General features: G+C 35.5%; 5 protein-coding genes, 1 long non-coding RNA gene and 1 other non-coding gene across 8 annotated transcripts in view; 1 reads left to right on the forward strand and 6 right to left on the reverse strand.

The window, feature by feature from the left end:
• The window catches only part of LOC124453361, a 26034-nt gene extending 17868 nt beyond the window's left edge, over positions 1-8166 (reverse strand). For both annotated transcript variants that reach the window (XR_006951060.1, XR_006951061.1), the window contains exon 1: positions 7768-8166. This is a non-coding gene — a long non-coding RNA (uncharacterized LOC124453361). The remainder of the gene's footprint in view (positions 1-7767) is intronic.
• Positions 806-2876, reverse strand: LOC124453355 (forkhead box protein A2-like). The gene has a single exon (XM_047004166.1). It carries the CDS (start codon positions 2076-2078, stop codon positions 1260-1262), a length of 819 nt encoding a protein of 272 aa, XP_046860122.1. The 5' UTR covers positions 2079-2876; the 3' UTR covers positions 806-1259.
• Positions 8147-9587, forward strand: LOC124453358 (sarcoplasmic reticulum histidine-rich calcium-binding protein-like). The gene is made up of 5 exons (XM_047004173.1): positions 8147-8416; positions 8609-8680; positions 8751-8805; positions 9040-9076; positions 9146-9587. Exons 1-5 carry the CDS (start codon positions 8201-8203, stop codon positions 9231-9233), a joined length of 468 nt encoding a protein of 155 aa, XP_046860129.1. The 5' UTR covers positions 8147-8200; the 3' UTR covers positions 9234-9587.
• Positions 9243-10514, reverse strand: LOC124453360 (acylphosphatase-1-like). Its single transcript, XM_047004175.1, has 4 exons — positions 10056-10514; positions 9958-9974; positions 9719-9828; positions 9243-9642 (listed from the first exon to the last, which is right to left on the reverse strand). Exons 1-4 carry the CDS (start codon positions 10117-10119, stop codon positions 9528-9530), a joined length of 306 nt encoding a protein of 101 aa, XP_046860131.1. The 5' UTR covers positions 10120-10514; the 3' UTR covers positions 9243-9527.
• A 696-nt stretch (positions 10515-11210) lies between these two features.
• On the reverse strand, positions 11211-13449 carry LOC124452493 (eIF-2-alpha kinase GCN2-like). The gene is made up of 4 exons (XM_047003051.1): positions 13249-13449; positions 13011-13144; positions 11543-11786; positions 11211-11360 (listed from the first exon to the last, which is right to left on the reverse strand). The coding sequence occupies exons 1-4, from the start codon at positions 13447-13449 to the stop codon at positions 11211-11213; spliced, it is 729 nt and encodes a 242-aa protein (XP_046859007.1).
• A 775-nt stretch (positions 13450-14224) lies between these two features.
• On the reverse strand, positions 14225-26921 carry LOC124452494 (eIF-2-alpha kinase GCN2-like). Its single transcript, XM_047003052.1, is given in 24 exon segments — positions 14225-14494; positions 15472-15768; positions 15929-16316; positions 16318-16405; positions 16645-17689; positions 17947-18324; positions 19336-19554; positions 19628-19985; positions 21308-21441; positions 21850-22068; positions 22071-22134; positions 22717-22817; positions 23050-23161; positions 23280-23344; positions 23486-23638; positions 24123-24236; positions 24422-24564; positions 24957-25149; positions 25461-25517; positions 25586-25771; positions 25851-25953; positions 26064-26176; positions 26255-26404; positions 26818-26921. Coding segments are annotated over 23 exon segments (4869 nt in total). The 5' UTR covers positions 26351-26404; positions 26818-26921; the 3' UTR covers positions 14225-14251.
• On the reverse strand, positions 21570-21641 carry Trnat-agu. The gene has a single exon. It is a non-coding gene; the product is annotated as a tRNA-Thr (tRNA).
• Positions 26922-27198: the final 277 nt, after the last annotated feature.

Here is a 27198-nt window from a genome sequence, read left to right on the forward strand (position 1 = left end):
ATTTTCCACAAAAAGTTCCACATTTGTACAAGAGTGCAAAAATACAGCCACGATATTGTCAAAGAAATCTCTTTGGTAGTTTAAAAACGAAATTCGATCTTTTCAAGTGCGTCTTGAGCGCATTCATCGGATGTTTACCGTGAAATTTAAGCATTGACTGAAAAGTTTAAACCAGAGCTTGTGAACACGTTTTCCTTGTGTTAAGTGTACAACATATGGTAAAGTGATTGTTAGCGTTCTCCATTTATTTAATGTGTTCTCAACGCGTTAACGTGTCCTATTTGGTGTGCTATGTCTATAACACCAGTTTACCACTATTGACAGAACATAAAAGCTCGAAGCAGGCATTAAATCATTTGTTTGAGTCAGTATTGACTTCGGCCGTAGCTCAAAACTCTTGGCAAATATTGTCAAAAAAAAGCTTTGTCGCTTCGCTATACTTTCAAGTGCCCTGATGAGGCTGCGAACACACGCTTTTTAATAAGTTTATTCCGGTTTCAGACACACTGGGTATTTTTCACCGGATGCCTCTTTTTGTCAGCTCAAGTTGAAGCGTAAAGCAAATTCGTAAAATTCATTCGTAAATTAAAAACTCTGTTGATCGATGTAATTAGGAAGAAGTTCGGTCCAATTATTAAGATCTTTTGCGCTAAAACTGCCGATAACTTTTACAATTTCCATTGCAGAAAATTTAAAGTGAACACTTTTTACAATATGAGTACATATCGACTGTACTTTACAGTATAATGGAAGGAAAGCGCGCGACCGACAGGCCAATGTTGTCAAAGAAGGAAAACATCTCAAGTCCATTTCAAACAACATTTATTTCAATCGTGTCAATAATGTTTTCAAGATAGTATAACGTATGGTTTAATCTATAAATACAACAAGCAAAATAAATACACGCTTTACACAAAGTATCGTCAAGAAAACGATACATTACGATTTCACCTTCGCCATTTTTAAGTTTTCTTTCTTGCATGTTCATGGCCATCCAACACGGCCTTTGTTTTGAAATTTACCTAAATTTACAAATTCATGTACGGTTCTAATTTGCAATGGTATTATGTTACAAGATAATGACAACGCTAGCATGTGTCCTCTTTATTGTATGTTACTTTTTCCGTTTAAAATACTTTGGTATACGTATGTGTGTCTGGCGCATAATCACAGTGGAAAATCATAACTTATTTGAGCGATTATTTTCGGTGGATTGACGTGGAAAATCACGTTGGGAAATCGTTATATTTCAAAAAGGTCTATGTGTAGCCAGAGAGTGAACAACTGGATGACGTGTTGATGTAGCCACAAGAGGGATAATATGGAGTTAAGTTTGCGTCGCTTGTCATCAAGGATGGCGGATCAAGTGTTGTCTTCGGCAAACCAAATGATGACATGGGACTCATAGCGGGCACTGGAGGTGGTGTAGACAAACTTCCAGAATGATACGGGTTAAAATGCATGCTGTCGTATCCCCTGAAATCCATTTCATGATCGGCAATGATATTTTTAATCGCGAAAGGATGATTGAAACCTGGTCTAAAGCCACCGTAATGTGTTGGAGCGAGAAATGATGGCGTTGCAAATGTTCTTCCACTTTGTACTTTTGGCACACCGGGTACGTAAGGTCCAGGCTTAACAAGATGATTCAAGTTTGGTTTCTTGTTTGCTTTGAAGCGTTTCTGCCGACGTAGATAGCAGCCATTCTCAAACATATTTCCACAGTCAGGATGTAATGTCCAATAAGAACCTTTGCCTGGTCGATCAGGTGAACGAGGAACCTTTACAAAACAATCGTTGAAAGATAAACTGTGTCGAATAGAGTTCTGCCAACGCTGTTGGTTTCCTCTGTAGTACGGGAACAAATCCATAATAAATTGGTAGATCTCACTCAAGGTCAACATCTTGTTTGGCGATTGTTGTATAGCCATAGTTATAAGGCTAATATAGCTGTAAGGTGGTTTAGCGTGCGTGAAATTTCGTCGAGATGTCATCGACTTTTCTTTATCCTTAACCTGCCGCGCTTTTGGATCCAATGGATCTTGCAAATAGTCTGATGTCAACACTGAGTCCATCATTATGCAGTCGATGTTGTGCGAGTGAATTTTTCAAGCTCTAGCTCGCACGACGTTTGATGCTTTCTACACTCACTTCCTTGGATCAAATTCAGTTTTAATGCCCCGTTTAGTACGATAAGCACCGGCGAACGCAATTAGCCACACCTCCCTTAATTGTCTTGCTACTGCTGAAAGCTTTCTCCCTCCCCCCCCCCAACCATTGTTTGAACAGAGAACATAACGCCACCCGTCGTGTAAAGTTTAACTTAAAACGTTTACCATGTAAGACAAATTACCATAGAAGTCTAAAGTCTGTCGTTTCGTAAAACGTGAGCTAAGTAGCGTTAAGTTGAAAGACACAAATGTTTTCACAGGTTTGAGGTCACGCTACAGGGATCCGCCGTATGTGTATAGACGGCAGTTCACAAGTCAACACTGCAAATAATTACGCAAAAATGGCACACAAAAATAACTTGTTATCGTATTGTATCATTGGTGCGACAATCGGCTTAACACAACACGCGTCTTTACATGTAGTTGTTCCTTATAGCGCATTCAAAAAATGACAACTTTTCGTATACAAAGGATTTGCTGCCAAAGGAATAACGAGAAATCCTGAGTTGGAAGTGCGTTAAACTCGAAGAATATGGAAAGAAATATTTCGAAAACGATAGTAAAGTAAAGCAAGTGCATTAGTGGGATATGAAGGAAGAAATTTTTAGTTGCACATATTTCCGTAGTCGAGCTGTAACTTGCCACTGTATGTCATATCGACAAAGACCACCAGCTATTTACATAACAATAAAAAATAACTCGTATTCGGCCTGTCAAAATTTTAACATTTCCTGAGATGTGTTCGGGGATTTGAAATTTTTCACAATACTTGACTTTGCCTAACTATAAATATTTTAAAGATACATTCACGATTGAATTCGTTGCGAAGATTGAGTCAGTCTGTTTTACATCTGCACGCTTGTTCAAATAATACATCTTGTGTTCTAATTTACCAGAAAAGGAAACTGACTAATTGAATTTTCATAACAAATGTATAGGAACGGAACTTATGCTTATAGAGGGCCCTCAGGAATGCATATGAGGAAAAAGATGCGGCACCTTTGCTTCCCAAAGACTCTCCTTGTTCGCCTCAGAAGAAATGTTGGTGAAAAACAAAAAACCTATCGATACAAAATACAATTTTTGCAAAGGAATTTTTACAAAATGTACGTAGGTATTCTGCCAAATGATCTTATCAAACACAACCATCCCATTACAATACTTGCCAACTTTATTCCTGAAGTTTCCGATACCATACACAGCCGAAATGTGTATATCTTTCCGAAACAATACATAAAGGTAAATCTCATTACATGCCGTTTCATGTAACAATTAACGAAAGCATTTAGACGAAATTTCAATAAGAGTGCAAACAGGAAGAGCTTTTCCTTTCGTGCTCAATAATTGCTGCAAGAATTTCTGCCGTAGTTTATAACTCAAAATAGTGTGCTTTTCACTACACGTGCGTCAAAAGCGATCGATCATTAATTTGTTTGTAAAGATTTTTACACGCAATTATTTGCAAGCATCTTAAACATGTTCCCATGCAGTAAACATTGACTGTATACCAAGCTATCATGTTAACACCATGACACTTACAACACATCGTCATCTAAACATTAGTGCGCGACTGCGCGTGCTGGCTACCCAACTCCCACCATAGAAACAAAATGAGAACGAAGACACTAATTTGATAAGGCAGCAAAATGTGGCGTGCAAGATATCAAAGTTGACACATGGTAATCGATTTTTAGTTTAAACAATCGGGAGGATTCCAGCGTGGCAAGTAATAGTTGTTGATCTGGCCATGTATCGATTCACAAACAAATGACAATCAATACTTTCGCAATGTCAACGAGAACATAAATGACCAAATTGCGCGCGACATTTATGGTCAACGATGACTGTCTGTCAAGTCAAATTCTGTATGTTAGAGAATTTTGATTCGCTAAGCATATTCTCGTTGCCTTGACCCGTGCTACCATAAGCTCCATTTCAAGCGTGGGCCGCAGCGGCCATTGAAAGGCAGGAGTGGTCAAAGACCTTGTCATGACATGAATAATCTTCATTTCCGGGGACAGCACAATTAATTAACAAGTTGGGAAAATGTCAATCATATACCTCTTCATTATGCATTCGTCGCGCAGCTGAATCACGTTGCCATAATCTATAAACGATTCCTATTGGTTCATTCTGTTTTCATCATAATTGTACAAGGCTTTTCTCAAGCTTGCTAATCATCTCTATTGAAAACCTCAACGGAAATTTACCAGCTTCAATCTTGTCAATATTGTGCACATCTCATCGCACTGCGAACTGGAGCACCTGCAGCGCTCATATAAAATGGCAATTAGCGAACACAAAGAACTAAATGCTTCCATATAAACATACGACGCTATATGTGATGCTGAGCTGCTCGACTTGGGAACACTTGATCACAAAAATTAACTTCATGTTGTAAATACAATACAGTGGAGCAATTTTCGGTATAAAATAACAGGGAGAAATCCAGGGTCCATAAAAGAAATCTTGATCGTATATAATGATTCAAATCATTTTCTGACGTTGCATTTTGCAACTCTTATTCTTTTATCAAACTTCGCACATTTTGCATCAATAACTTTCAAAGCAATTCCCAAACAGAAAAGAGTTAACATAAGCAATGATATTTTATGACTGATATACACACTGTAAGAGGATTGTTAACAATTTTTAAAGAGCTTTAAATATTGAGTTGTCTAACATTTGCTTAGGAAACTTATATGTACACACATATATATATATATAGTGAAATATGAATCATGTACACAACATATTAATGTTTGGGTAAGCGTTGAATTAGAACAAGACTTACTAACCCAATACCTATATCAATATAGCAGTTTGCGCAAAAGCTAAGGACCGTTAATTATAGAGGTTGCTGAACATTTGCATTATATACTGTCATTGTACACATACAATATTAAAGTGGTTATCTTATGAATCACAAACATAATTGTAAAATTGTTCAACTTGCATTGATTTTAAAATGTCGTGCACAATACAAACATGTGACTAAAAACACGTTTGGTCTAATCTCACTAATATTACAAGCTACAAAAACACACAAACAGTTATTAAATGTTATTGTTCTCAATGTCACAATGCAATGGCCATTTCAATTTCCTTATATTTTGTAACAAGTCGTTGAACTAAACACATAATGAATGTTATGACATTGATATTTCGTTAGCATAACAACGAAAGCGGTAAACCACCTTGAAGACTTCAGAACAATCATTTCTTCCGAAAGCTTTCGTCGTTTACAACAAGAGCACAAACAATCATTTGTCTTAATCGTATGATTCATTTCGGGTTTCCGAATGGAAAGCCTTGTAAACGCGAATTTATAATCCCCTTGAAACTTATGAATTGAATAGGAAAACAGATAAAAACTGTTTACGAAACAGTTTACTATTTGTCAAAAATTATGGAAAAGCTAGGCAATGTAGGCAATGTAAACTCTACATTAGCAGTTAATATAAACAAAAAATGGATAGCAATACAATTCAACTTTATAAATGCACATATACAATTTGTACTTATATATAGTATCTCAATAGCTACGCACCATAGGATAACCCTAGCTTACAAAAAGTAAGTATGAAATATCTTAAATTTGAAATAGAAGACGTTATGCTTCAAAGTGCGTTCAAGGAAAGTTGGTGATAAAATTTAGCTTATGCAAAGTACAAATAGTAATCTATATCACGTACATATGATCTATATGGAGAAAATAGGACACGTACATGTCAACCAATCTATTATCTTCATATTACCATTACGCTGGGCCGATTGTATAATTAACAGGGCGAGATTTAAATAAGTGCGCCAGCCCTCCCAAAAAATTAGATGTTTCAAAAGAGAGTTATAATTACGGTAAACAATGATTTTAGGCTTTTAGCCACGTTGTTAGTCAAAACGACCACTAACTGTGATGTTTTAACAACGATCTTATGTAAACTTCGCATATTTATTATATGACTCAAACACATTAGATTTGCTAAGGTGATTCTGCCGTTGACCCCATGGCAAAATTAGAATGGAGCTCGCAAATGTTATCATAAAACTTTTAATCAAAAGCTTGATCGCATTAAAAGGAAGTCGCTTGTGAAAATATAGCATTTATAAAATAAATGGTAGAAATCAGTTATAGTTGAAACACATGTTTTTAAGGCACGCAAAAGCAAGTTAATGTCAGAAGGATCAATTTGAGTCCATTATTTACTTAAATAACTCGTGTTGCTTAATTGTTTACAAAAGTATTCAAAATTTCTTTTTACCAAAAAACTCATTAAATATTTACGATGTCAATTTTCCATGTATAGAAGGTTGTGTTTTAGCCTGTAAGGTTTAATGTGTAAGCATGTTAGAAAATTAAATTATTGTTTATTTTCCATGGCAGATTCTGTTTGTCATTTTTTGTGTGAGGTTGTGAAAAATAAGTAGTGCTTGCTCAAAACGTTTCTGGATGAGCAGCAATACCAAGGTCTCTCTCTATACCTTGATTACTGAATTTTTTAAATTTCAGTTTAGAATATCCCAAAAGAATTGTGGGAAATGTGAGTATGACTATGTAACATGTAACATCAAGTGTGGCCCCTGTTGGGAAAGTGGCCTATTTTCTGTTTTATGATTCTAAAATTATTATTTTGGACAATTCCATTTTTTGTGGAGTTTGAAAATTGAATGTGAAGTTTGCAAATGTCCATGTAGCTCCTTGCATTGGAATGTTTGTCCTGTCATTTCCCTAACAACCAAAAAAGGTGTGGAAAAAGCCAATGGAGAAAAAGAACAAGAATGTTGGTTTGCCATAAAGAGAAGTAGATGGAAGGTTGGACTTAGCAAGATTGCTACCAAATTTGGTAAATCTGGCCACCCTTATTTGCAAGGCCATCATCAGAAAATATATATAATATATTAATCCTAATATATAGGATTACACTTGGATGAAAATTTGATGGATTGTTATAATCCAGGATTATATGCATGAAATGTGATTTATAATGTATGGAAGCAAAAACACTATCCTTCATTACTGCCAAACAAATTGGCTTAAATTATTAGAGTATTATAACAATTTCTGCAAAGATTTTTATTTTAAGTGAATATTTTTATGTCAACTTAATGTAATGATTGAATAGCTCACTCTCAAGCAGTTTCGCTTGAAATTGATGCAATGTAGTACAATCATGAAAAACCGCTGGCAAAGAATTTCATAAATCGGAGGCAGAAAGGCAAAATATTCAATTGCATTAGGCTCGCTTACCTTACTTTTGTAGCTTATATTAAGTAGCTGCAATTACTATCATAGGACTTTAAAATATTGATAATTTTACTGCCAATGTAATTTATAAAATGCACAAACTCTCTGAAATAAAAGAGCTTACCATTTAGTTAGCACATATTTCCTCTTCAGTAGCTGGTTTCCCACAGATCTGATCTAATTGTTACCAATCAATATTTTATTATCACACTTGAAGTTTTTTCCAACTCTTGAAGATTTTTCAAATTCTTTAAAACTGTCCTCAAACATTGAAATAAAAAACAATTCAAAAACTGTAAAACGTGAGAATAAAGGCATATTTTGTTCGTGAGTGGTCCAGAGTGAACTGACCTTTGATTTTTAGATGAGGTCTAGGTCCATGGTCTCATTATTAAACTGATATATGCAATTTAATTCACTCAAAGTTCTTTCATTTTGTCTTAAACTTTCCGTTGATTTGATGGTGCGAGATGACCATTGGAGATGATATCCAGATACCATCACCATTATTCAAGTGCATGTGCAAAATCAAAATTACCGCTGAAATTATTACCGGCTTTCATGTGCTCGTTGATTCGCGATCCAAACGTCTTTCGGTGAGAACATGAAGAATCTATTTTTGACCATGACTGTTGATCATTAATTCACTGAAGCCCTGACCACCGGGACCACTGACTGTGACTGCCATGACCATTCTGGCCATGACCCAATGACATGACCTGGAATGCTTCCGGTTGACGCGTGGCAGCTCAGGCCAGGGCCAGGCAGTTTCTCAGTTTTCGCAATGGCGTCTCGTTGGAGAAACTTACTATTTCTCTATTTTATGTTAAATATTTGGTCGATTCGAGGAGAAAACACCAACGACGATGTCACTAAGACAGCTAGAACTGATAAAACAGATACCTCCAAGGAAGTGGATGGCGATAGTGAGACGCCAAAATCTAATGGCCCCACTGAACACGCTAAGGGATCAATTTGCGGATATTGCAAATACTGTCAAGTAAGGATTCCTCAATAATATTACCTTGAAGTGTTATTCACGATTTAAATACTCGGATTTGAGATTAAGTTATTCATAAGATGTGCGTTAAATTCGATTAAGTTTTGTTATTCAATGTTCATAATCACCTTCCTGTTAATTTGTACATTTAAGGCATAGGTTTAACTTTCGCAAATATTTTTTCCCGTACAGTTTTGCAGCTATTGCGACAAAGATTGTCCATGTACGAAAAGCAGATCCAAACCAAATTGTCATCTGTGCAAGGTAGAATCATATTTTCTTGGATTTGAACAAGAAGCTTCATGTATAATATTCATTTTACAATTCATTTCAGTACTGCAAATACTGCTATCTATGTTCTGCTCTTTGCAAAACTATTTGTCAGCCAGGTAAATCAAAATACACATTATAAAAAATGATTAGGGAAATGTAGAAAACAATGTTGATCAAACATCATTAAAATTTAACATTGCATTTCATTGCGTACATTTTTTACACATTCGTGCACCTCAAACCTAAGGTGAGCTTCAGTGAACTCACTTCAGTCACATTCACTGAAGTTAGATTAAGTATTACCATCCTATTCTATCATGTGAAGTTAAAGTCATCCTTTGCTGTTTAAGGTGGTATTATAGACACAGTATCATCAAAGATTTGGGAGTAAGTTAAATTAATACACCATTGTTGTAAAATTTGTGGTGTTTAAGCAATGTTTTGATAATTTTTCAGATCTCTGCCTACTTTTGACACCAAAATGAAAGAGTCAGTTGATAAAGACATTGACTCTGCCAAAGAATGGATCAAAGAATACTTGTAGTTCAGTAGATATTTTATCTGACTATTTTTTATTGAGATTGTTAATGCTTTAACATAAAAAAATCTTGGAATGCTATATAATGAACAAGCATGAAGAGCATTAAATTCTAGTGTTTTGTAAGTAATTTCATGCCAAGAATGTGAATGGTTAAATGTTGGGACTTGGGAATAACAAACATTGAACAAACTGAACATTTCATTCAATGCATAAAAACTAATGCTTACATAAGAAAACAATGCATGTATGCATCCCTTGGTTTCTGATTCTACTTAAATTAGTTTTGCCTGAGGTTCCTTAATGAGCAATACTAAAGGTAGTATGTTCAACTTTTTCAATAAATCTCTCCTTGGAAAACTGGCATTTAGTGATTTTTGATTTAGGACTTCCCTCTGTGGATAACCACACTTTCCTGAAACGAATAGCCAGAAAAACATTCATGTTTATAATACAAAACGCACTAATCAATCCTTCTAAAAACTACTAACATTAAATCAACACTTTGCTTTTCTCCCTGCAATTGACCTACAACAGTAGAATGTTGTGTGTTTTTCACATAACCAACAACTCCATATTCCTTTCCTTTTTTCTGCGTATGCTAAAATGTACAGTTCACGAAACTTACTGGCCAAAACAATAATTCAAGCGGCTAGGCGCCTCTGAGGCGTTCAAATCAAGACAAATTGACAACTTGGAGCAATGAAACCATGATAAAATGAACACGCACCTTTCTGAAGAATACACCTAAGGAATGTAACAATAGAACACAAAAAAGGTCGAAACGCGTTTATTTGAATGCATTTATAGAGCTTTTGTAGTACTAACCTTGAACTTTGCCAAAAACTTCGAAATCTAAAGAAATTAGTTTTTTAGTGCACGAAGCAGCCATATTGGATTGGCGAAAGTTTTTAGCATTATTAGAAATAATAAAAATAGATACGCGATTACGTACATGAGCTAGCCACAGAGCCCTCGACTAGCCTAAGAAGATTATGACCATAAGTAGATTTATAAAACTACAGTTGAAATAATATTACATATTTAATATTATTTACATAAAACTTAAGTGAGATTCAAAAATGGGTTTTATGCTCTCTGTTTAATGAAATGACGCGTTAATTGTCCAACTCTCTATGCATTCACCGAACGCCATTACTTAGGGTCTGATTACGTGGAGGCGAGCTGGCCCGGATAGCGAGCTAGCCCGATGATTTCATGGAATTAAAATGAGCCCAAACTTCAAGGTTAAAAATTACAGCTGTTTGCGAAGCACTACACATCACTTCGTTTGTAATTCTTAAATTGTTGGCAAAGTGGTGCTTCAATTTTAAATGTTTTGAAAGTTATTAAATCAGAATATTGTGAAGTTGCTTGAGAAAATTTATCTGATGATAAGTGTTGAATTGTTTCCATTTGCCAAAATCATTTAACGCTTGGTTGAATCCCGGCTACCGGGCTCATGTAATCAGCCCCTTAGATTGCGTTGCAATTTCGTCGCAATTGCGACAATCCGAGGAAATAGACTTGTAAGGTTGGCGAAAGATTGTGGTGATGATGCAGACAATACAAAGGCTGGTAAAGCGTTTGATACATGAGATGCTGGCATACATATAATTTTGTGGAAATGGTTGAACTGTTACTTAATTTGTGTTTTATGGTAAATTCCGCATCTCCATTCTAGATTTGCATTCCGCTTACCAAGACCTGATTTACCAAAATCGACAATATCAACAATGCTATCAGTATTGCCGGTTTGCAAAAGGCTTCGTAAAGGGATGCGTGGTCGCAGAGCAAAATCACCATTCTTTATATTTATATATATTGAGCTAAACAAAAATTGTCCACATTTTTCTATTTTTATAGTTACACGTAAACATACCGGTAGCAAATAAAATAATCGAAAGTTTCTACCTGTGAATGAACGTGAACCAACCCTTCTACAATCTCACGGAGAAGGCACCATATTCTCTCTGGGTCTTTTTACAATCCCTCGTCAATGACATTCCTTAGAGTACTCTCCTCACAATACTCTATTTGTATGTACAAACTTTGTAGAGTAAACTTTGAATCTTCTTGCAAATAACATGTGGTGATTGCTTCCTCTTCAATTTCGAAATCAGATTCCTCGTCCTAAAGGAAAGACTCTGGTAGTTAATTTTGCATATCTTCAGCATAATCATGAACAATTACCACTACTATATACCACGTGAGCCAACGAGCCTTCAAACTGTATATATGATTCATCGATATTTCTTTTGAAAAATATCTTCAGAGGACTCGGTGTTATAACTGGATTGTTTTGCTATTCGAACCTCGTTTTCGCTAGAGCTTGAGCTTTTATCGTCGTCAACATGCTTGGAATCATTCGTGTTTTTATTGGTCCACGAGTAATCATCGAAAACACTCGAGCGTACGCTAGGTGCTTTAACGACGTTCAATTTCATCAAGCTATCTTCAACCTGGCTTCTTTGTTTCTCCTCTGTCATACTTGATTTTGTTTCACTGTTGCAAGTTTCATTTTCAAGTATTTCTTCCACCTCAATCCACAAATAATATCTGTCATAAATATTAGAGCATTGTTTATTACATAAAATATGCATATATAAAGTTATAGAGAAAATAAAAACATATCAAACATTGTCATAAATATTACGAGTGGCGTAACAGTGTTCATAGCTCGCTCCGTCACAAATTAATTGAAAACGACCAACTGTATGTACTAGTACCGATTATGGAGTAATTAGCTCGCTTAGTCACAAATTTTCAGATATATCGTCTGCGCATGCGCAGTATGCTTGATCATGCGCAGTCGACTTGATTAACTGCCCAAGTTCATTGTGATGGCAACGACCAACTGCATCTACTAACATCGATTTTGAAGTAAATGGCATGCTTAGTAACAATTTAATAGAGAAATCATCTGCGCATGCGCTTGAGCATGCGCACTCCACTCGTCCAATTGTTCATAGTCACGGCAACGACTAATTATATGTACTTGCACTACATTTGTGGCAATTAGCTTACTTAGTCGCTAATTATTAAAGAAATCATCTGGGCATGCGCAGTAGTGACTTTAATAATACCACAACTTTCGTAAGCCTTTGAATTTTTGTATATATATATAAAGCCAATATTATATATAGTAGATGTCAACTAGCAGTGGAAGCTGGGTGCGATATAGTATGCAGTGGCTTAGGGGCCCAGACTTCGGTCGCGACCGCACTCTCCCTGCGTACCCCGAGCAAAGCCTATCGCAGGTGATCTCGGGGTCTGATGGGCGGAAGCTTGCTATTGCATCTCCCAAGTAGGATAGCGTGGAGGGGCCGAAATCTCCTACCGAAACGTTAACATGCGACGTTCTAGTGCCTTGCGCTTAAGAAGGTATCGGGAAGCATGGACCGAAAACGGGGTTTTTTTGCTTTTGAATTTTATCTTTTTCTTTATCTCATAAAAGAAACTAGAACATCCAAGGATACTGCAAAGATTCAAAAATTTATAATTTAAAACAACTGTGAACATGTTTGTATGTTTATACATACGTTTTTTACATGTAACTCTCTCGTGATGAACGAGAGCCTCCTTGTACAATATAATTCTTTCATCATGAACAAAAGCATCGATGGGCTTCATGGAAAAAAGGGAAAATCTACTTTTTTATAATAGTTTTCACAAAGATAACATTTAATAAGCCAAGCAATTTGTACCGTCTAAATTGAATCTCGCTTTCAACCCTTATGTCATAAAATTTTGATTCATTTTGGATAGTAAATTTCTTTTTACCTTACAATATTTTCATGACTCAATCTGGAAAGCAACTTCTCTTCTCGAGTAATTTTGCGATTTAACAGAACACTTTTCGGATTCAAAGGAATTCTTTTGATCGCATAGAGACAGCCGTCCAATTTATTACGTACCTAAGCGTACATAAAGCATTTCCAAATCACGTTCAAAATTCCTTTCGCGTGACAAAATTACCGTCTATTTAAAAGATGTATGTAATAAAAATCTACTTCCAAACTGAAGCAAACCCTCCTTTTCGAAGTATTTGCAACACCTCAAATTCATTCCAAACTATTGAATTTCTCGCAGCGTAGCTGAAAGAAATAGGCCTCAAATCAGGAGACTCATCTCCATTATCACAGCCATTTTGATTTCTCCCTTGATCTTTTTCGGCGTCAAGCTTATCTAAAGTGATGTTATTGCTTAAACCGTGCGACATGGGATTTGGTGAGATAAAAGGATGTCCAAGAAGCTGCTGTGCTGACCACTGGCTACCGCTCCGGATATAGACATCTATACAAAGTATATGACACTAAAAAACAGTACCTAAATTCTTTGTCACTTTAATGCTTGTTTTTCTTCATGATCTTCATTTTTTCATGTGGAAGCTTTGAGTGGAAGTTTTCAAGCATGACTATCATTATATTGGAAAATACGTATTACGAAAAGGATACCTTTCTTTATGGCACTGTGATTTTTGAAAAGGCACTTAGAAGTCCAAAACGGTCTTTTTTATTCATTCAAACACCAAACTCTTTTTTCTTGACATATGTTGATTTTTTACAGAAAACACCTAAAGAATTTAATAATAGAACACGAAAAAAGGTCGAAACGTGTTTACTTAAATGCATTTGTTAAGCTTTTTCATTATTTACCTTGAACTTTACAAAAAACGTCGAAATCTAAAGCAGTGTACGAAGCAGTAATATTGGATTGGCGATATTTTTTAGTGTATTTTTGTCATGATTAAAAATTCCGGAATTAACTTTCCTGTCTACTTTAGAAAAACACACAGCACAATGTCAGATAACTAATTTACCAACAAGTTATACGAGCCGAAATTGCCGAGAAGGAACTTTTAACCCTTTACAAAACTTGTATTCGACTAATCATCGAATGCGCATGTCCTGTTTTTCACAATAGTTTACTTAAGTGTTTGTCTTAGTAGACAAATTTAGATCAAATTCGGAGCAGAGCAAATTCTTCACAAAAACTAAATTCATAAAATATTGTTATAAAAATTAGATATTCATCATGACACATTGCTCATCTGTACAACTATAAAGAAACAAAATTGGAATTTTCGTATTATCTTTCACATCGTTAATTTTATCACAGACATAGGGGACGTGTCTACGATGCTTGGGTTGTTTCAATTGTTCACAAATCACCTTTACGCTTGCGTTGTATCTTGCTTTAGAATTATCGTCGCTAAGGTCGAGAAAAACAGCTATACTTTTCAACACAAAAGAAGGCAGATCAACCTAAACAGGCAGAAATAGAATTTTATCAATGCGTTTAACGGACAAATGTCATCAATAACTTTGTTGCTGGTTTATAGTTGACTTATGTCAAAATGTAAGTAAACGCAGGCACACAGAAAACAGTGCAATCGTACCAACCATAGACTACAGGGAAGTTACACCGATGTAAGAAAACACGCTGGTATACCAAAGACAGAACACATGACATTTACACTAATATGAGTACTGGGAAGTCATCTCACGAATAGAATACGTGACAGTTATACCAATATTAGAATATTAGATAGTCATACCAATATTAGAATATTAGATAGTCATACCAATATTAGAATATTAGATAGTCATACCAATATTAGAATATTAGATAGTCATACCAATATTAGAATATTAGATAGTCATACCAATATTAGAATATTAGATAGTCATACCAATATTAGAATATTAGATAGTCATACCAATATTAGAATATTAGATAGTCATACCAATATTAGAATATTAGATAGTCATACCAATATTAGAATATTAGATAGTCATACCAATGTTAGAACATACGTAGGACAGTTATACCAACGTTAGAAGATTGAACAGTCGTGGCAAAGTTAAAACGTAGGACAGTTATACCAACGTTAGAAGATTGGACAGTCGTGACAAAGTTAAAACATAGGACAGTTATACCAACGTTAGAAGATTGGACAGTCGTGGCAAAGTTAAAACATAGGACAGTTATACCAACTTTAAAATATAGGGAAGTTATACAAACGACATATTACAGAGCTGTTACACCAATGTTAGTATATCGAACTGTCACACAATGTTAGAACACAGGGCAGTTACAGCAGCTTTAGAATACAGGACACACTGAACAGTTACACTAATATTAGATACAGGAAAGTCGTACCAGTCATAGAATACTGTTTAGTTATACCAATGTTAGAATTCAAGGCAGTAATATAAACAATTTAGTATAGGATACATACTCCAACAATAAAGTAAGAATCTTTTTGTCCACTAAAATTCTTTAAGATCTGCGTGACTTTCGATATCATATGTGATTCGTATCTCCTTCTTGTATTTTTTTCAAGTCTTTCCTGCGTTACAAACTCAATGTTAAACTTTGGCTGTGCCTGACCATTACTTTCATTGGCAGCAAACGCTGGCCTGTTCAACGCATACTCGCGATCGACACTTTCCGTCGTTTCGTGAAATCTTTGCCTAAGAAACTCTACAGGATCGTCCACACCTTTTGTCTCTTTATCTTTCTCAACAATACGTATCTGTAATAAGAATGGAGATTTCCTCATTCTCACACACACTTGTGGAAGACTGGTTCCTAGTAAAAACTATTAGGTATGATTCTATTTGATAACAGTAATAATATCAACAATGTTTTATCATACCAGTAACGCATATTTCCATTTGTTAGCAACTACTTACCCTGGTGGGTGCATTTTCTTCCACGATAACCATGTACTGTACCCCACAATCCCTACAGTATCCTTGCACAGCATCCAACATACTATCAGTGAGCAGTTCATTCCATAAACATGCCGAAATTCCACCTCTCCTAAGAGAAGTTAGCAGCCGAATTTGTTCATTCACAATTGTATTTTCTCCAACAGCACACACCATGACGTCACATGCATTTGCAAAGTTGAAATTAGGATCCTGTGATACTAATTGGACGATGCGTTCAATGTTTATGCTAGCTCCAACGGCTCGGAAATCAGGAGGTCGTTGGCGACCTCGTGAGAATAAAGAAACAAGTTTATCGTATCTGCCTCCCGCTGCAAGTATATCAATGGCGCTGCCTTTAGCTTTACGTTTTCTCCGAAACAAATTGAAACAAAACACCCGACATGTACTGTATGTTGTAAACTAGACCTGGGTACAGAACAACTTCCATGGTCAAACCTAAAACAAACGTAACTTAAAATTAAATGCTTGAAAGCAAACCATTAAAATACGGGATATTATGTGCTCTACGAGTACAGACAAAAACGTTGGCTGACTCACATGATTGTTGTTGTTCTGCAAGTTTATCAATCAGAATCACAAACAAATGTACAGACACACCGTACATTTACAGTGATTTAGTCAAGGAAAAAAAACAATGTACACATAACATCTAACTACACAACACACAAACTTACCAAAACTTTGAGAACACTTTACAATCCTGTCTAGTTCTTGTATAGCGTTTCGCACTTTGTGATTGGCTGTACGTCGTCCTCTTATCATGTGACCCAATGCAGGCTCTGCCGAGTCAATTGGAGACTCCGTGAATAGCCATCGACACACGTTCATTACATTCCTCTCGCTAATACCAATATTTTCTAAGGATTTTTTCAAATTCTCCAAACGGTCAATTTCGTTCCTGGACTCTTGGAGAATTGAAATGATATCAAAAATTTTTTCGTCAGCGACGCCGTTTAGCACTAAAATCGACTTAATTAAAGTCACGTGATTAATGCGAATGTAATAGTTTCTTGAAGTTAGAGCTGGGAATTCATTGATGATTTTGGAAACGGTGTAGATTATTTCTGCATCGGGAACTACATCATAATGTGTACGCATGGCAATGTCAATAGCACATTCAGAGATCTCTCGAGGATGCACGCCAAGTATTCGTGTGTCACGAAACACTGCACTAATGGAGTACCTTTTCAAGGATGGAAAATTATTTCGGGCAAGATATCGGGCCAATGAAGTACGAAGATCATGGGGTAGCGTGAGAATAGCACCACTATGATCCATCAATATCACTGTGGTGTCTGCATGTTTGAACATTGTACTCTTGGGAACTAGCAACGGTGTATCTAACCGCAAGAAACCAAACTTTAAAAATACATCCACCAATTTATTGTGCACGTATTGTTGGACAACCGAATGTCTTCCGGAGAGCGGTATCGTAATGAGCTCGTAATCGTACGTCAAATCAAGCTTATTCTGCGAAATATCTTGGTTTATAACATACGAGATAAGAGTTCGATATCGTGTAGAGTTTGTTGCCGCTAAAGTGTGATTGAGAATCTCTTCCAGTTCGTTATCCTCAATGCTTGGAGGAATGTACTGGCTTTTCAATAATTCCTGTGACGTTGGACGCTCGTCAGGATTATGATTCAATAACCAACGGATAATTTGTCTCTGTTTCTCAAAACGTTTCATATCGAAATCCTCAGGTAACAGAATCTTTTCCTGTTGGAAGATTGATACAACTTGATTGATACCTACTTACAACAATATTTTATTATTGTTGTATTGTTGTTGTAAATATAATTGTTGCATATTATCGCTGTCTTACTATCACAGCTACACTCAAACCATCAAAGGAAGGGCAGTGATGCTCTTCTTCCTGACAGCGGTGATTAAATTATTACCATTACTACTGTAACTATTGTTGTGTTAGCTGTTGTTGCTAGATATAAATAATAAAAATAAATTATTATACTTACGGTTCGAAGATTTCCAAGAACTTTCACCCTCTCCATTGATGTACTAAGAGGTCGGTAACACATCTCGAAGAAAATGATTCCTAAACTGTATAAGTCAACTTTTTGTGTATACTTCACTCGAGTTTGTGTATTATTTCCAAGCTCTGGACTAACATACAATGCCGTACCCACTTTACCAGTCAAAGATTCTTGGGAATGAGATGGATTACCAAGCCCAGGTTTATTATAATCGACAATATCACGAGTGCAATTAGTATTGCCGGTTACAGAAAGCTTCGTAAAGGGATGCGTGGTCGCTAAACCAAAATCTCCGATCTTCACACGATCGTTCAAGTCAAGAAATATGTTGACTGGTTTCAAATCACGATGAATCATACCCTATTGGAAATTTAGAGAAAAATAGCAAATAATAGGTCTTTTTTCTTTTATATATATATATGTGTGTGTAGTGGTGTTGAGAAAAAATCACAAAACTACAGATTCATCTCGACAAGCCTGTTTCGTGATTGCTCAATACAATCCATACAATGTGTAACCGTACGTCCTGTGTCCCAAGTGCAGGAGTCACCATTTTACTATGGTGATAGCCGGGAGGGCACATTGTATATACACTTTGTATATATAGGAAGTTTTGTTTATTTGAATCTCCGTATCTTCATCAGAATGAGGATATTATTTACTTACACGTGCTTTTAGCTTGGAGACGTTTAGAGCGTCTAATTGGATTAGTGGGTGGATTAATGTGATTGGATGGGGTGAAATGCGTTGCCATGGGTTTTGGTGTATTGTGAATATGATTGGTGTTAATAATATTAGAGTGTAGTGTTTTAGTTTTGGTGTTGTTTGTAGTTTTTTTGTCCTTTTTCTTTGGTTGTGAGTATATGATGGTATGTCGATATGTCTGTTTATTGTGTCGTTGTCTTTACTGTACCAAGCTTCTTTAAATTCGCGTGCGTGTTTAGTCTGTGCGCGTCCGAGTACTTTAATTTCTGTCCAGTCGAATGTGTGGTTGTTTCCGTGGCTATGTTCTGCCGGTAGTGAGTTCGGATCTCGTCGTTTTATTCGCATTTCACCCCATCCAATCACATTAATCCACCCACTAATCCTATTAGACGCTCTAAACGTCTCCAAGCTAAAAGCACGTGTAAGCAAATATCCTCATTCTGATGAAGGCTCGAAGCAACGAGTCGAAAGCTCAATAAAAATCATTTAAAATCCGGAGAAACTTTTATCTTTTATGTATTAAATGCCTGTATTAAAAATTTTCAAACTTATATTTATATATACATATAAATATATTTTGAGCTGAACAAAAATTGTCACATTTTTTTATGTTCATAGTTACACGTAAAAATACCGGTAGCAAATGCAATAATCGAAAGTTTCTACCTGTGAATGAACATGAACTAATCCTTCTACAATCTCACGGAGAAGTCGCCAAATTCTCTGTGGGTCTTTGTATAATCCTTCGTCAATGACATTCCTTAGAGTACTCTTCTCACAATACTCCATTTGTATATACAAACTTTGAAGAGTACACTTTGAATCTTCTTGCAAATCTCTTGTGGTAATTGCTTCCTCTTCACTTTCCAAATCAGATTCCTCGTCCTAAAGGAAAGACGCTGGTAGTTAATTTTACATATCTTCAGCAAGATCATGAACAATTACCACTACTATATACCACGTGAGCCAACGAGCTTCCAAACTGTATATATGATTCATCAATATTTCTTTTGAACATAACATCTTCAGAGGACTCGGTGTTATAACTGGATTGTTTTGGTATTTGAAGCTCTTCCTCGCTAGAGCTTGAGCTTTTATCGTCGTCAACATGCTTGGAATCATTCGTGTTTTTATTAGTCCACAAGCCATCATCCAAAACTCTCGAGCGTACGCTAGGTGCTTCAACTACGTTCAACTTCATCAAGCTATCTTCAACCTGGCTTCCTGATTTATCATCTGTCATACTTGATTTTGTTTCACTGTTGGAAGTTTCATTTTCAAGTATTTCTTCTACCTCAATCCAAGAATTATAATATCTGTCATAAATATTAGAGCATCGTTTAAGAACAAAATATGCAGATACAAAGTTATGGAGAAAAATAAAAAATCTCTAACATTGTCACGTATACTACGAGTGGCGTAACAAAGTGTTGAGTTTGATATGCATCTGTCAAAACAAGCTTAAGAGAACAAACAGCATGCCAAAAATATATATGATTGAAAATTTGCTAAGGGCATATACAAGCATCAATTTTAGAGCTCGCTCTGTCACAAATTAATTGAGAATTAATCTGAGCATGCGTAGTCGACATGATTAGCTGCCCAAGTTCATTGGGATGGCAACGACTAACTGCATCTACTAACATCGATTTCGAAGTAAATGGCATGCTTAGTAAAAATTTAATAGAGAAATCATCTGCGCGGAGGGGCCAACCGCACTCTCTCTGCGTACCCCAAGCAAAGCCAATCGCAGGTGATCTCGGGGTATGATGGGCGGAAGCTTGCTATTGCATCTCCCAAGTAGGATAGCGTGGAGGGGACGAAATCTCATACCGAAACGTTAACATGCAACGTTCTAGTGCCTTACGCTTAAGAGGTATCGGGAAGCATGGACCGAAAACGGGGTTTTTGCTTTTGAATTTTATCTTTTTGTTTATTTTACAAGAGTTCTTCTCATAAAATAAACCAAGCGCTGTTTCAATTAACTTCTTCTGACATTGTGCCTTTTTCTAACACTAATAATTTAAGACAACCTTCTATATGTTTTATATAATTTTTATTGGTTTATATCTTTCTGATTTAACTCTCTCATTTAATGTTTCTCATGTATCACGAGCAAATATCCAAGGGCTTCATGGCAAACAAAGATTATCTGGTTCCCTTAATTAACATGCGACGCTCTAGTGCTCAACTATCTCGGGTACAGGAGGCATGAACCGAAAACTGGATTTTTTGTTTTTAAAATTTATCTTTTTTCTTCACAAGAATTCTTTTCATAAAAGAAACTAGAACATCCAAGGATACTGCAAAAGTTCAAACAACTTCTGCCATTTTGACTTATAATTTAACCAACTCTAAACAAGTTTATATCTTTTTTACATGTTACCTTTTACAATGTAACTTTCTCATAACTCATATGATGAACGAGAGCCTCCTTATATAATATACGTAACTCTCTCATTATGAACGAAAGCATCCATGGGCTTCATGGAAAAAAGGGATTATCTACTTTAGTATAATAGTTTTTACAAAGATAACATTTAATAAGCCAAGCCATTTGTAGCGTCTAAATTAAACCCGATTTCAACCCTTATATTATAGAATTTTAATTCATTTTGGATAGTAAATTTCTTTTTACCTTACAATATTTTCATGATTCAATCTGGAAAGTAACTTCACTTCTCGAGTAATTTTGCGATTAAACATAACACTTTTCGGATTCAAAGGAATTCTTTTGATCGCATAGAGACAGCCGTCCAATTTATTACGTACCTAAGCGTACATAAAGCATTTCCAAATCACGTTCAAAATTTCCTTCACATGACTAAATTGCCGCCTATTTAAAAGATGTATATATATATTAATCCTAACACGGTTTTAATATGCCCATGAAAAACATGTGACTTGGACGAGATTTGAACTCGCACCTTCGGGATACTAGTCCGCCGCTCTACCTGTTGAGCTACCAAGCCCACAGGGATTGGAGACGAGTCAAATCTCTTTTAAACTGCGTATGGACGAGAGATTCTCGTCACTATAACAGTTTACTGGATGGCACCGTGTTTCGACTTTATTCCAAAGCCATCATCAGAGAATATATATATATATTCTCTGATGATGGCTTTGGAATAAAGATGTATGTAATAGATGTATTAGATGTAGTAGATATTTGAAAGTTACCTTGACAACTGAACCAAACCCTCCTTTTCCAAGCATTTGCAACACCTCAAATTCATTCCGAACTCTTGAATTACTCGCAGCGTAGCCGGAAGGAATAGATATCAAACCAGGTAACTCATCTCCATCATCACAGCCATTTTGATTTCTCCCTTGATCTTTTTCGGCGTCAAGCTTATCTGAAGTGATGTTATTGCTTAAACCGTGCGACATGGGATTTGGTGAGATAAAAGGATGTCCAAAAGCTGCTGTGCTGACCACTGGCTACCGCTCTCCGGATATAGACATCTATACAAAGTATATGACATTAAAAAACAGTATTTAAATTCTTCGTCACTATAATGCTTGTTTTTCTTCATGATCTTCATTTTTCAAGTGGAAGCTATCAAGCATGACTATCGTTTTATTTTGTAATATATATCCCGAGAAGGATAAATGCGATTCTATGAAAAGGCACTTAGAAGTCTAAACCGAGCTTTTCAATTCATCCAAAGACCAAACTCTTTTCCTGACATTAGTTGACTTTTTTAAAGAAAACCTTCTCTTCAGTGAAAACAAAAACTTGTAAATTTCGTGGTTTAAATATTTGGGAAACCAGTCAATACATATACCGCCATTATGACAAATTCATCTTTAAACTAAAATCTTGCATCATGATTAGGACGACATGTTCGTCAATTCATCCAACAAAAAAAGAAAGGAGAGAACTCTAACAAAGAATTGGTTAATGTTTTGAATTTTCATGAAGTTGCTGGACGAAAAACCTTTGTACCAGTGCTTAAGTTTGTACCTGGAGGCAGAGATGAAACCCTGATGTTTGCATAGCACGGTATTGAAGAACGGAATCAAACAATAATATGGATTCCTTACTTGTGAAAAAAGTCTTGCAACTCAGGTGGAAACGACTGCGGTATTGTGGGGGGCACTGAATTTACCACATCGCCTTCGAGGAGTGAGAGCATAAGCAGACCCTTAAAAAGACGAGAATATTATAACAGTCCCAAACATTAAATCGATATTTGAAACTTCATCACATACTAAGTAAATATTTTGTGTATGAGAAAATACAAAGGACGAAAAAATCTTGGTAAAACAAAGCTGCTCTTGAAAATATCACTTTCGTAATAACTTTTCCTTGGATAAAACACCACTTCCTTATAACTTCCCTCTGGATTTCTTAAATTTCAAACTTTTCATTCTTACCAAATTCATGATGTCGGATTCTTTATTAGCTTCCTGCCTGATTTTCAGCTCATTGGTTCTTGTTTTCTTGGGTATCTTATGTTCGCCATAACTCTGATAGAGCTCATTTAACCTGTGACATGAATTGGAGAACTCATTATGATAGAACCAACTTGACTGCAATACTAGACACACTTAATCAGGCTGAGTTTCAATTTCTTGGTAACTTAAACATGTTACTTTATCCATACCTTTTCCCGACGCTGTAGTCTGCGAGTCTAATTGTTTTATCTTGATCAAGAAAGACACTAGACAGCTAAGGAATCAAAAGTAAAATATAGAGAATGAAACAAATAAAGTGCATCGAGGGAAAATGAAGAAAAAAAGTACGTTGCACATGAACTCTCCGACAGGTTACATACTGACCAAAAAGCCCATAATGGATCAACAAAAATACCTTGAGATCTTTGTGCATTATTGACTTTCCGTGCAAATAAGCCAAAACATCAAGTAACTGTTGACAATAATCTCGAACAGTTGCCATTGGCACACCACATCCAGTTTCAATCTCTTTCAACAGGGAACTACCAGCAACAAATTCCGTCAAAACCTTGGAAATAGATTTATGAAGAGTGGATCAACGACTTTGACAACAGCTTTGTCACTGTTGCAAAAGCGACAACCTCTCGCAAAATGCTTGAAGCTAAAAAATACAGCCTTCAATGATATAGAACCATGCTTAAACATTCATATTTACTACGTAAATTTATCAATAACTGGACATTTTTTATGACAAAATGTAAAGAAATTTGGAACAAAAAGCTACACAAATATTTACAAATATTTGAAAGTATTTTTACTCCAAATTAATACCACAATGCAGAGAAGCTTTAACACAAAATTGCGAAGTGGTAACGGAGGTTTAGGCTTAACACGAAAATATAACTCACTGAAAACGTGCATTAACAGGCTTATGCTCATTGCAGTTTATTGCAAGGGAGTACACTCAGGTAGGTATAGTTGAGCTCAGGCTTATGTCAAAATTGATGACCAGGTTTTCAGCCATGACAATAATTTAGCATATACATACGTACCTGCACTTTAAGAACGCTGTTGCTCTGATTTTGTGTAAAGCCAAAATAATGCACAAGATTATGATGATCGACTCTTTTAACGAGAGAATTCACTTCATTCTCAATACTTGAAACCTATTTGATATAAGTTTTAAAGTTTAATAAACCAAAGTGCTTCTTTTCTTAAATAAATCTTTTGTACTTTTCCAAAATCAAGGAGAGTGAAAGCCAAAACAATTTGTGATTTTGCATAATAGAAAAGTATGAATCAATAAAGCATGTAAAACCTAGTTAAAGTATGAAACTAAGAAAGGCATTACCTGTTTGGAAAGCTTTTCATTTTCAATTTTTGTAGAATTTTCCCGCAACGATGATCTCTTCAAAATCCATTCTGTCAACACCACCAACTCGCCAGTAATAATGTCCAGGCCACAAAATACTGAAGAACCAGAACGGCCACATGCTAATCAACAAAAACATAAGGTGAAAATTTTATAGTACATAGATGATTGATGGTCATCCTGTGTCTTGCCTTGTTAATTAACTGTATATTCTGTGTCAAAAAAGTTTCCCTAAATGTACATACAGATCCTGTAGTCATAATCATAGAGTCTTAGTATTCCAATTTGACAATTCAATGAATGATAAATTAAACCTTGGTTTCAATTTTCCATATAAGAATCATGAACAGCATATAGACTAACTTAGAATCTTTTTCAAATGTTTTAGATTCCTTTATCCATTAGGGGAAATTATTGCAGACTTTTGACATTTCAAATTGCCCATTTTCTTCTTCCAGCACACCAAACTAACCTTTTTGCTTTGATATTATTTACTATCAATATCATACTGTACCTAAGCACTTCCCACAGTGAACAATGTGCTGTTTATGGTTTTCAAAAACAACAACACGAAGTCCATTGTAAGACAAATCCTTTTCACAGCTGGTTTTTTTCTTCAAACGTAAAGGTTTTTCTTCTATATTATTTGTAGAGAGCGATTCTGGGACGACTTGCGACAGAATGCCAACACGATTACTTTCTTTTTCCTGAATCCATCAACAAATAAATTAATATATATTATAAAAAACAACAATATAACAATATGACTGATCTATTGTTGAGTTTTCATAAGCCAGTGCTAACTAATCTGAAACCTAGCAGTTGAAACTCTCAAGAAGGTACAAATCTTTATTGATCTGCTATCAAGTTCTCCCAAACGTCTCTGGGTTTGCATAAGCCCTTGCATATACGTACAGTAAAACAGTAAACATCTTTTATTTCTTGAATAAAAAATGTATTTTATAATGTATTTTCTAAGAAAGAAAAAATACATATGTTAATGAAATGAAAGAAAAACCTTCAGACTCTGCTTTGCTTTTTCTCGTCTGCTCATTTCTTCTTTGATCTGTTCTTCCTACATAAAAATTGTAATGCTTTTCAGTAAAACATTTAACATATGATGCCTTTGCAGCCTTGGACTACCTCTTCTTTTATCTGCATGAAATTTTCTTTTTGCTCTTTTTCTTTTTTTGCTAGTTCATTTGCTTTCTTTTGTTGCCTGTCTCTTTCTTTTTTTGCCATCATTTCTTCGTAGAACGATGTTGGAGGAGGAACATTATTTTGATGCAAAAAATTTTGAACATGCTGAGCCAGTTGTAGTATCATCACCTAAACATATCAGAAAGCATTCCACAGCTATAAATATGTTCTGATTTAATAAATGCACAAAAAATATGATATGTTCTACCTCTCCTACAAGATCAGCAGCCATACATTGGATTTCCCTTTCTAATTCAAGAACTTTGTCATTTGAGATACCTTTAGCATTTTCAAGCTTCAAAACAGGACACCTTTAATTCATACACATATAATTACATTAGTTTTTTAACCGACATAGTTTACCAAAATATGAACACTTTCCAATACGATGAGCAACTTTTGCTAAGATAAGTTTTCTTACATGTTGGGGTATTCTTTGTGATACTTGATATTTAAATCCAAGGAGACATGAGATTCATGTTGCTTCATGCTTTCGCATGGCTGTAGTTTCAATACAATATGGGGAGTCTCAACCTACAAAATACATTTGTATCGTATCCATTTCATATATAAATAGGATTTTATGGATAAAATAGCATAAGTTCTAATAACCTTAGCATTTTCTTCCACAATGTGGAAATCACCAATGTATATGGCTTCCAACACTTTCAATTCATTCTCCTGTCTTTCTTGTAAACTTTCACCCATCTTGTAATGAGTTGAAAATTGTCAATGAGAGGTTTCGAGCTATTCACCAGATCTCTATATCACATAGAAACACAAGAAGCAAGATTAAATAAATATATATTTTGCCCTTGCTTTTAAAACATTTGTAGAAAATTTCAAATTATACTTGAAACAAAATGGACATTGTAGAAATAGCAACTCTGCTGTTTACAAGCAGTTTACATCCCAGAATGGAAAGTTTGAATTCATGTGAGAGAAATAATCATTAATACATGCAAATTTCATGGATTGCTTTATGTACCCTATTGCATTGTTTTATGTTATTGTATTAACCTGTTAAAATGGCGACTTAAAGAAATCTACTGGAATTATCACCTAATTCATAAGCTCACTGCTCACGACACAGCACAGAAAAACAATAGATTTCCACGAAGAAATCGTGATTGAGATATTATTAGAGCTAAACTTTTGAATTAAACGATACTTACGTAATAAGACAACACAGAATACAAACATACAGAAAGTCATCTTCATTTATTTTCAGTGCAAGCATTGTCCTGTGGTGATTTCACATTGGATTTGACAAACGGATAGATTTCGTTATTTCGTTTAGGACAAAGAAACACAGAACGGGGGGGGGGTTAACGCATGCGCTAAATACGGAGTGTCAGAGTATGGGCCGGTCGGTTGCAAGAAGCCTGGATAGCATTACCCATTGGAAAGCAAAAATTTTCAAACTTGTAAAAAAGATGTTTGTATTATTCTGACGACAAAAACATTTTGTAATCTTCTAAGCAATATTTTACTTCAGTGATTGGACAGTTCAAATTGTGCATTTTTCTCTTATTGAACGTTAAGAAAAAAATGCT

This window comes from Xenia sp. Carnegie-2017, unplaced genomic scaffold, assembly GCF_021976095.1.
Source record: "Xenia sp. Carnegie-2017 unplaced genomic scaffold, XeniaSp_v1 HiC_scaffold_25, whole genome shotgun sequence".
NCBI lineage: Eukaryota > Metazoa > Cnidaria > Anthozoa > Malacalcyonacea > Xeniidae > Xenia > Xenia sp. Carnegie-2017.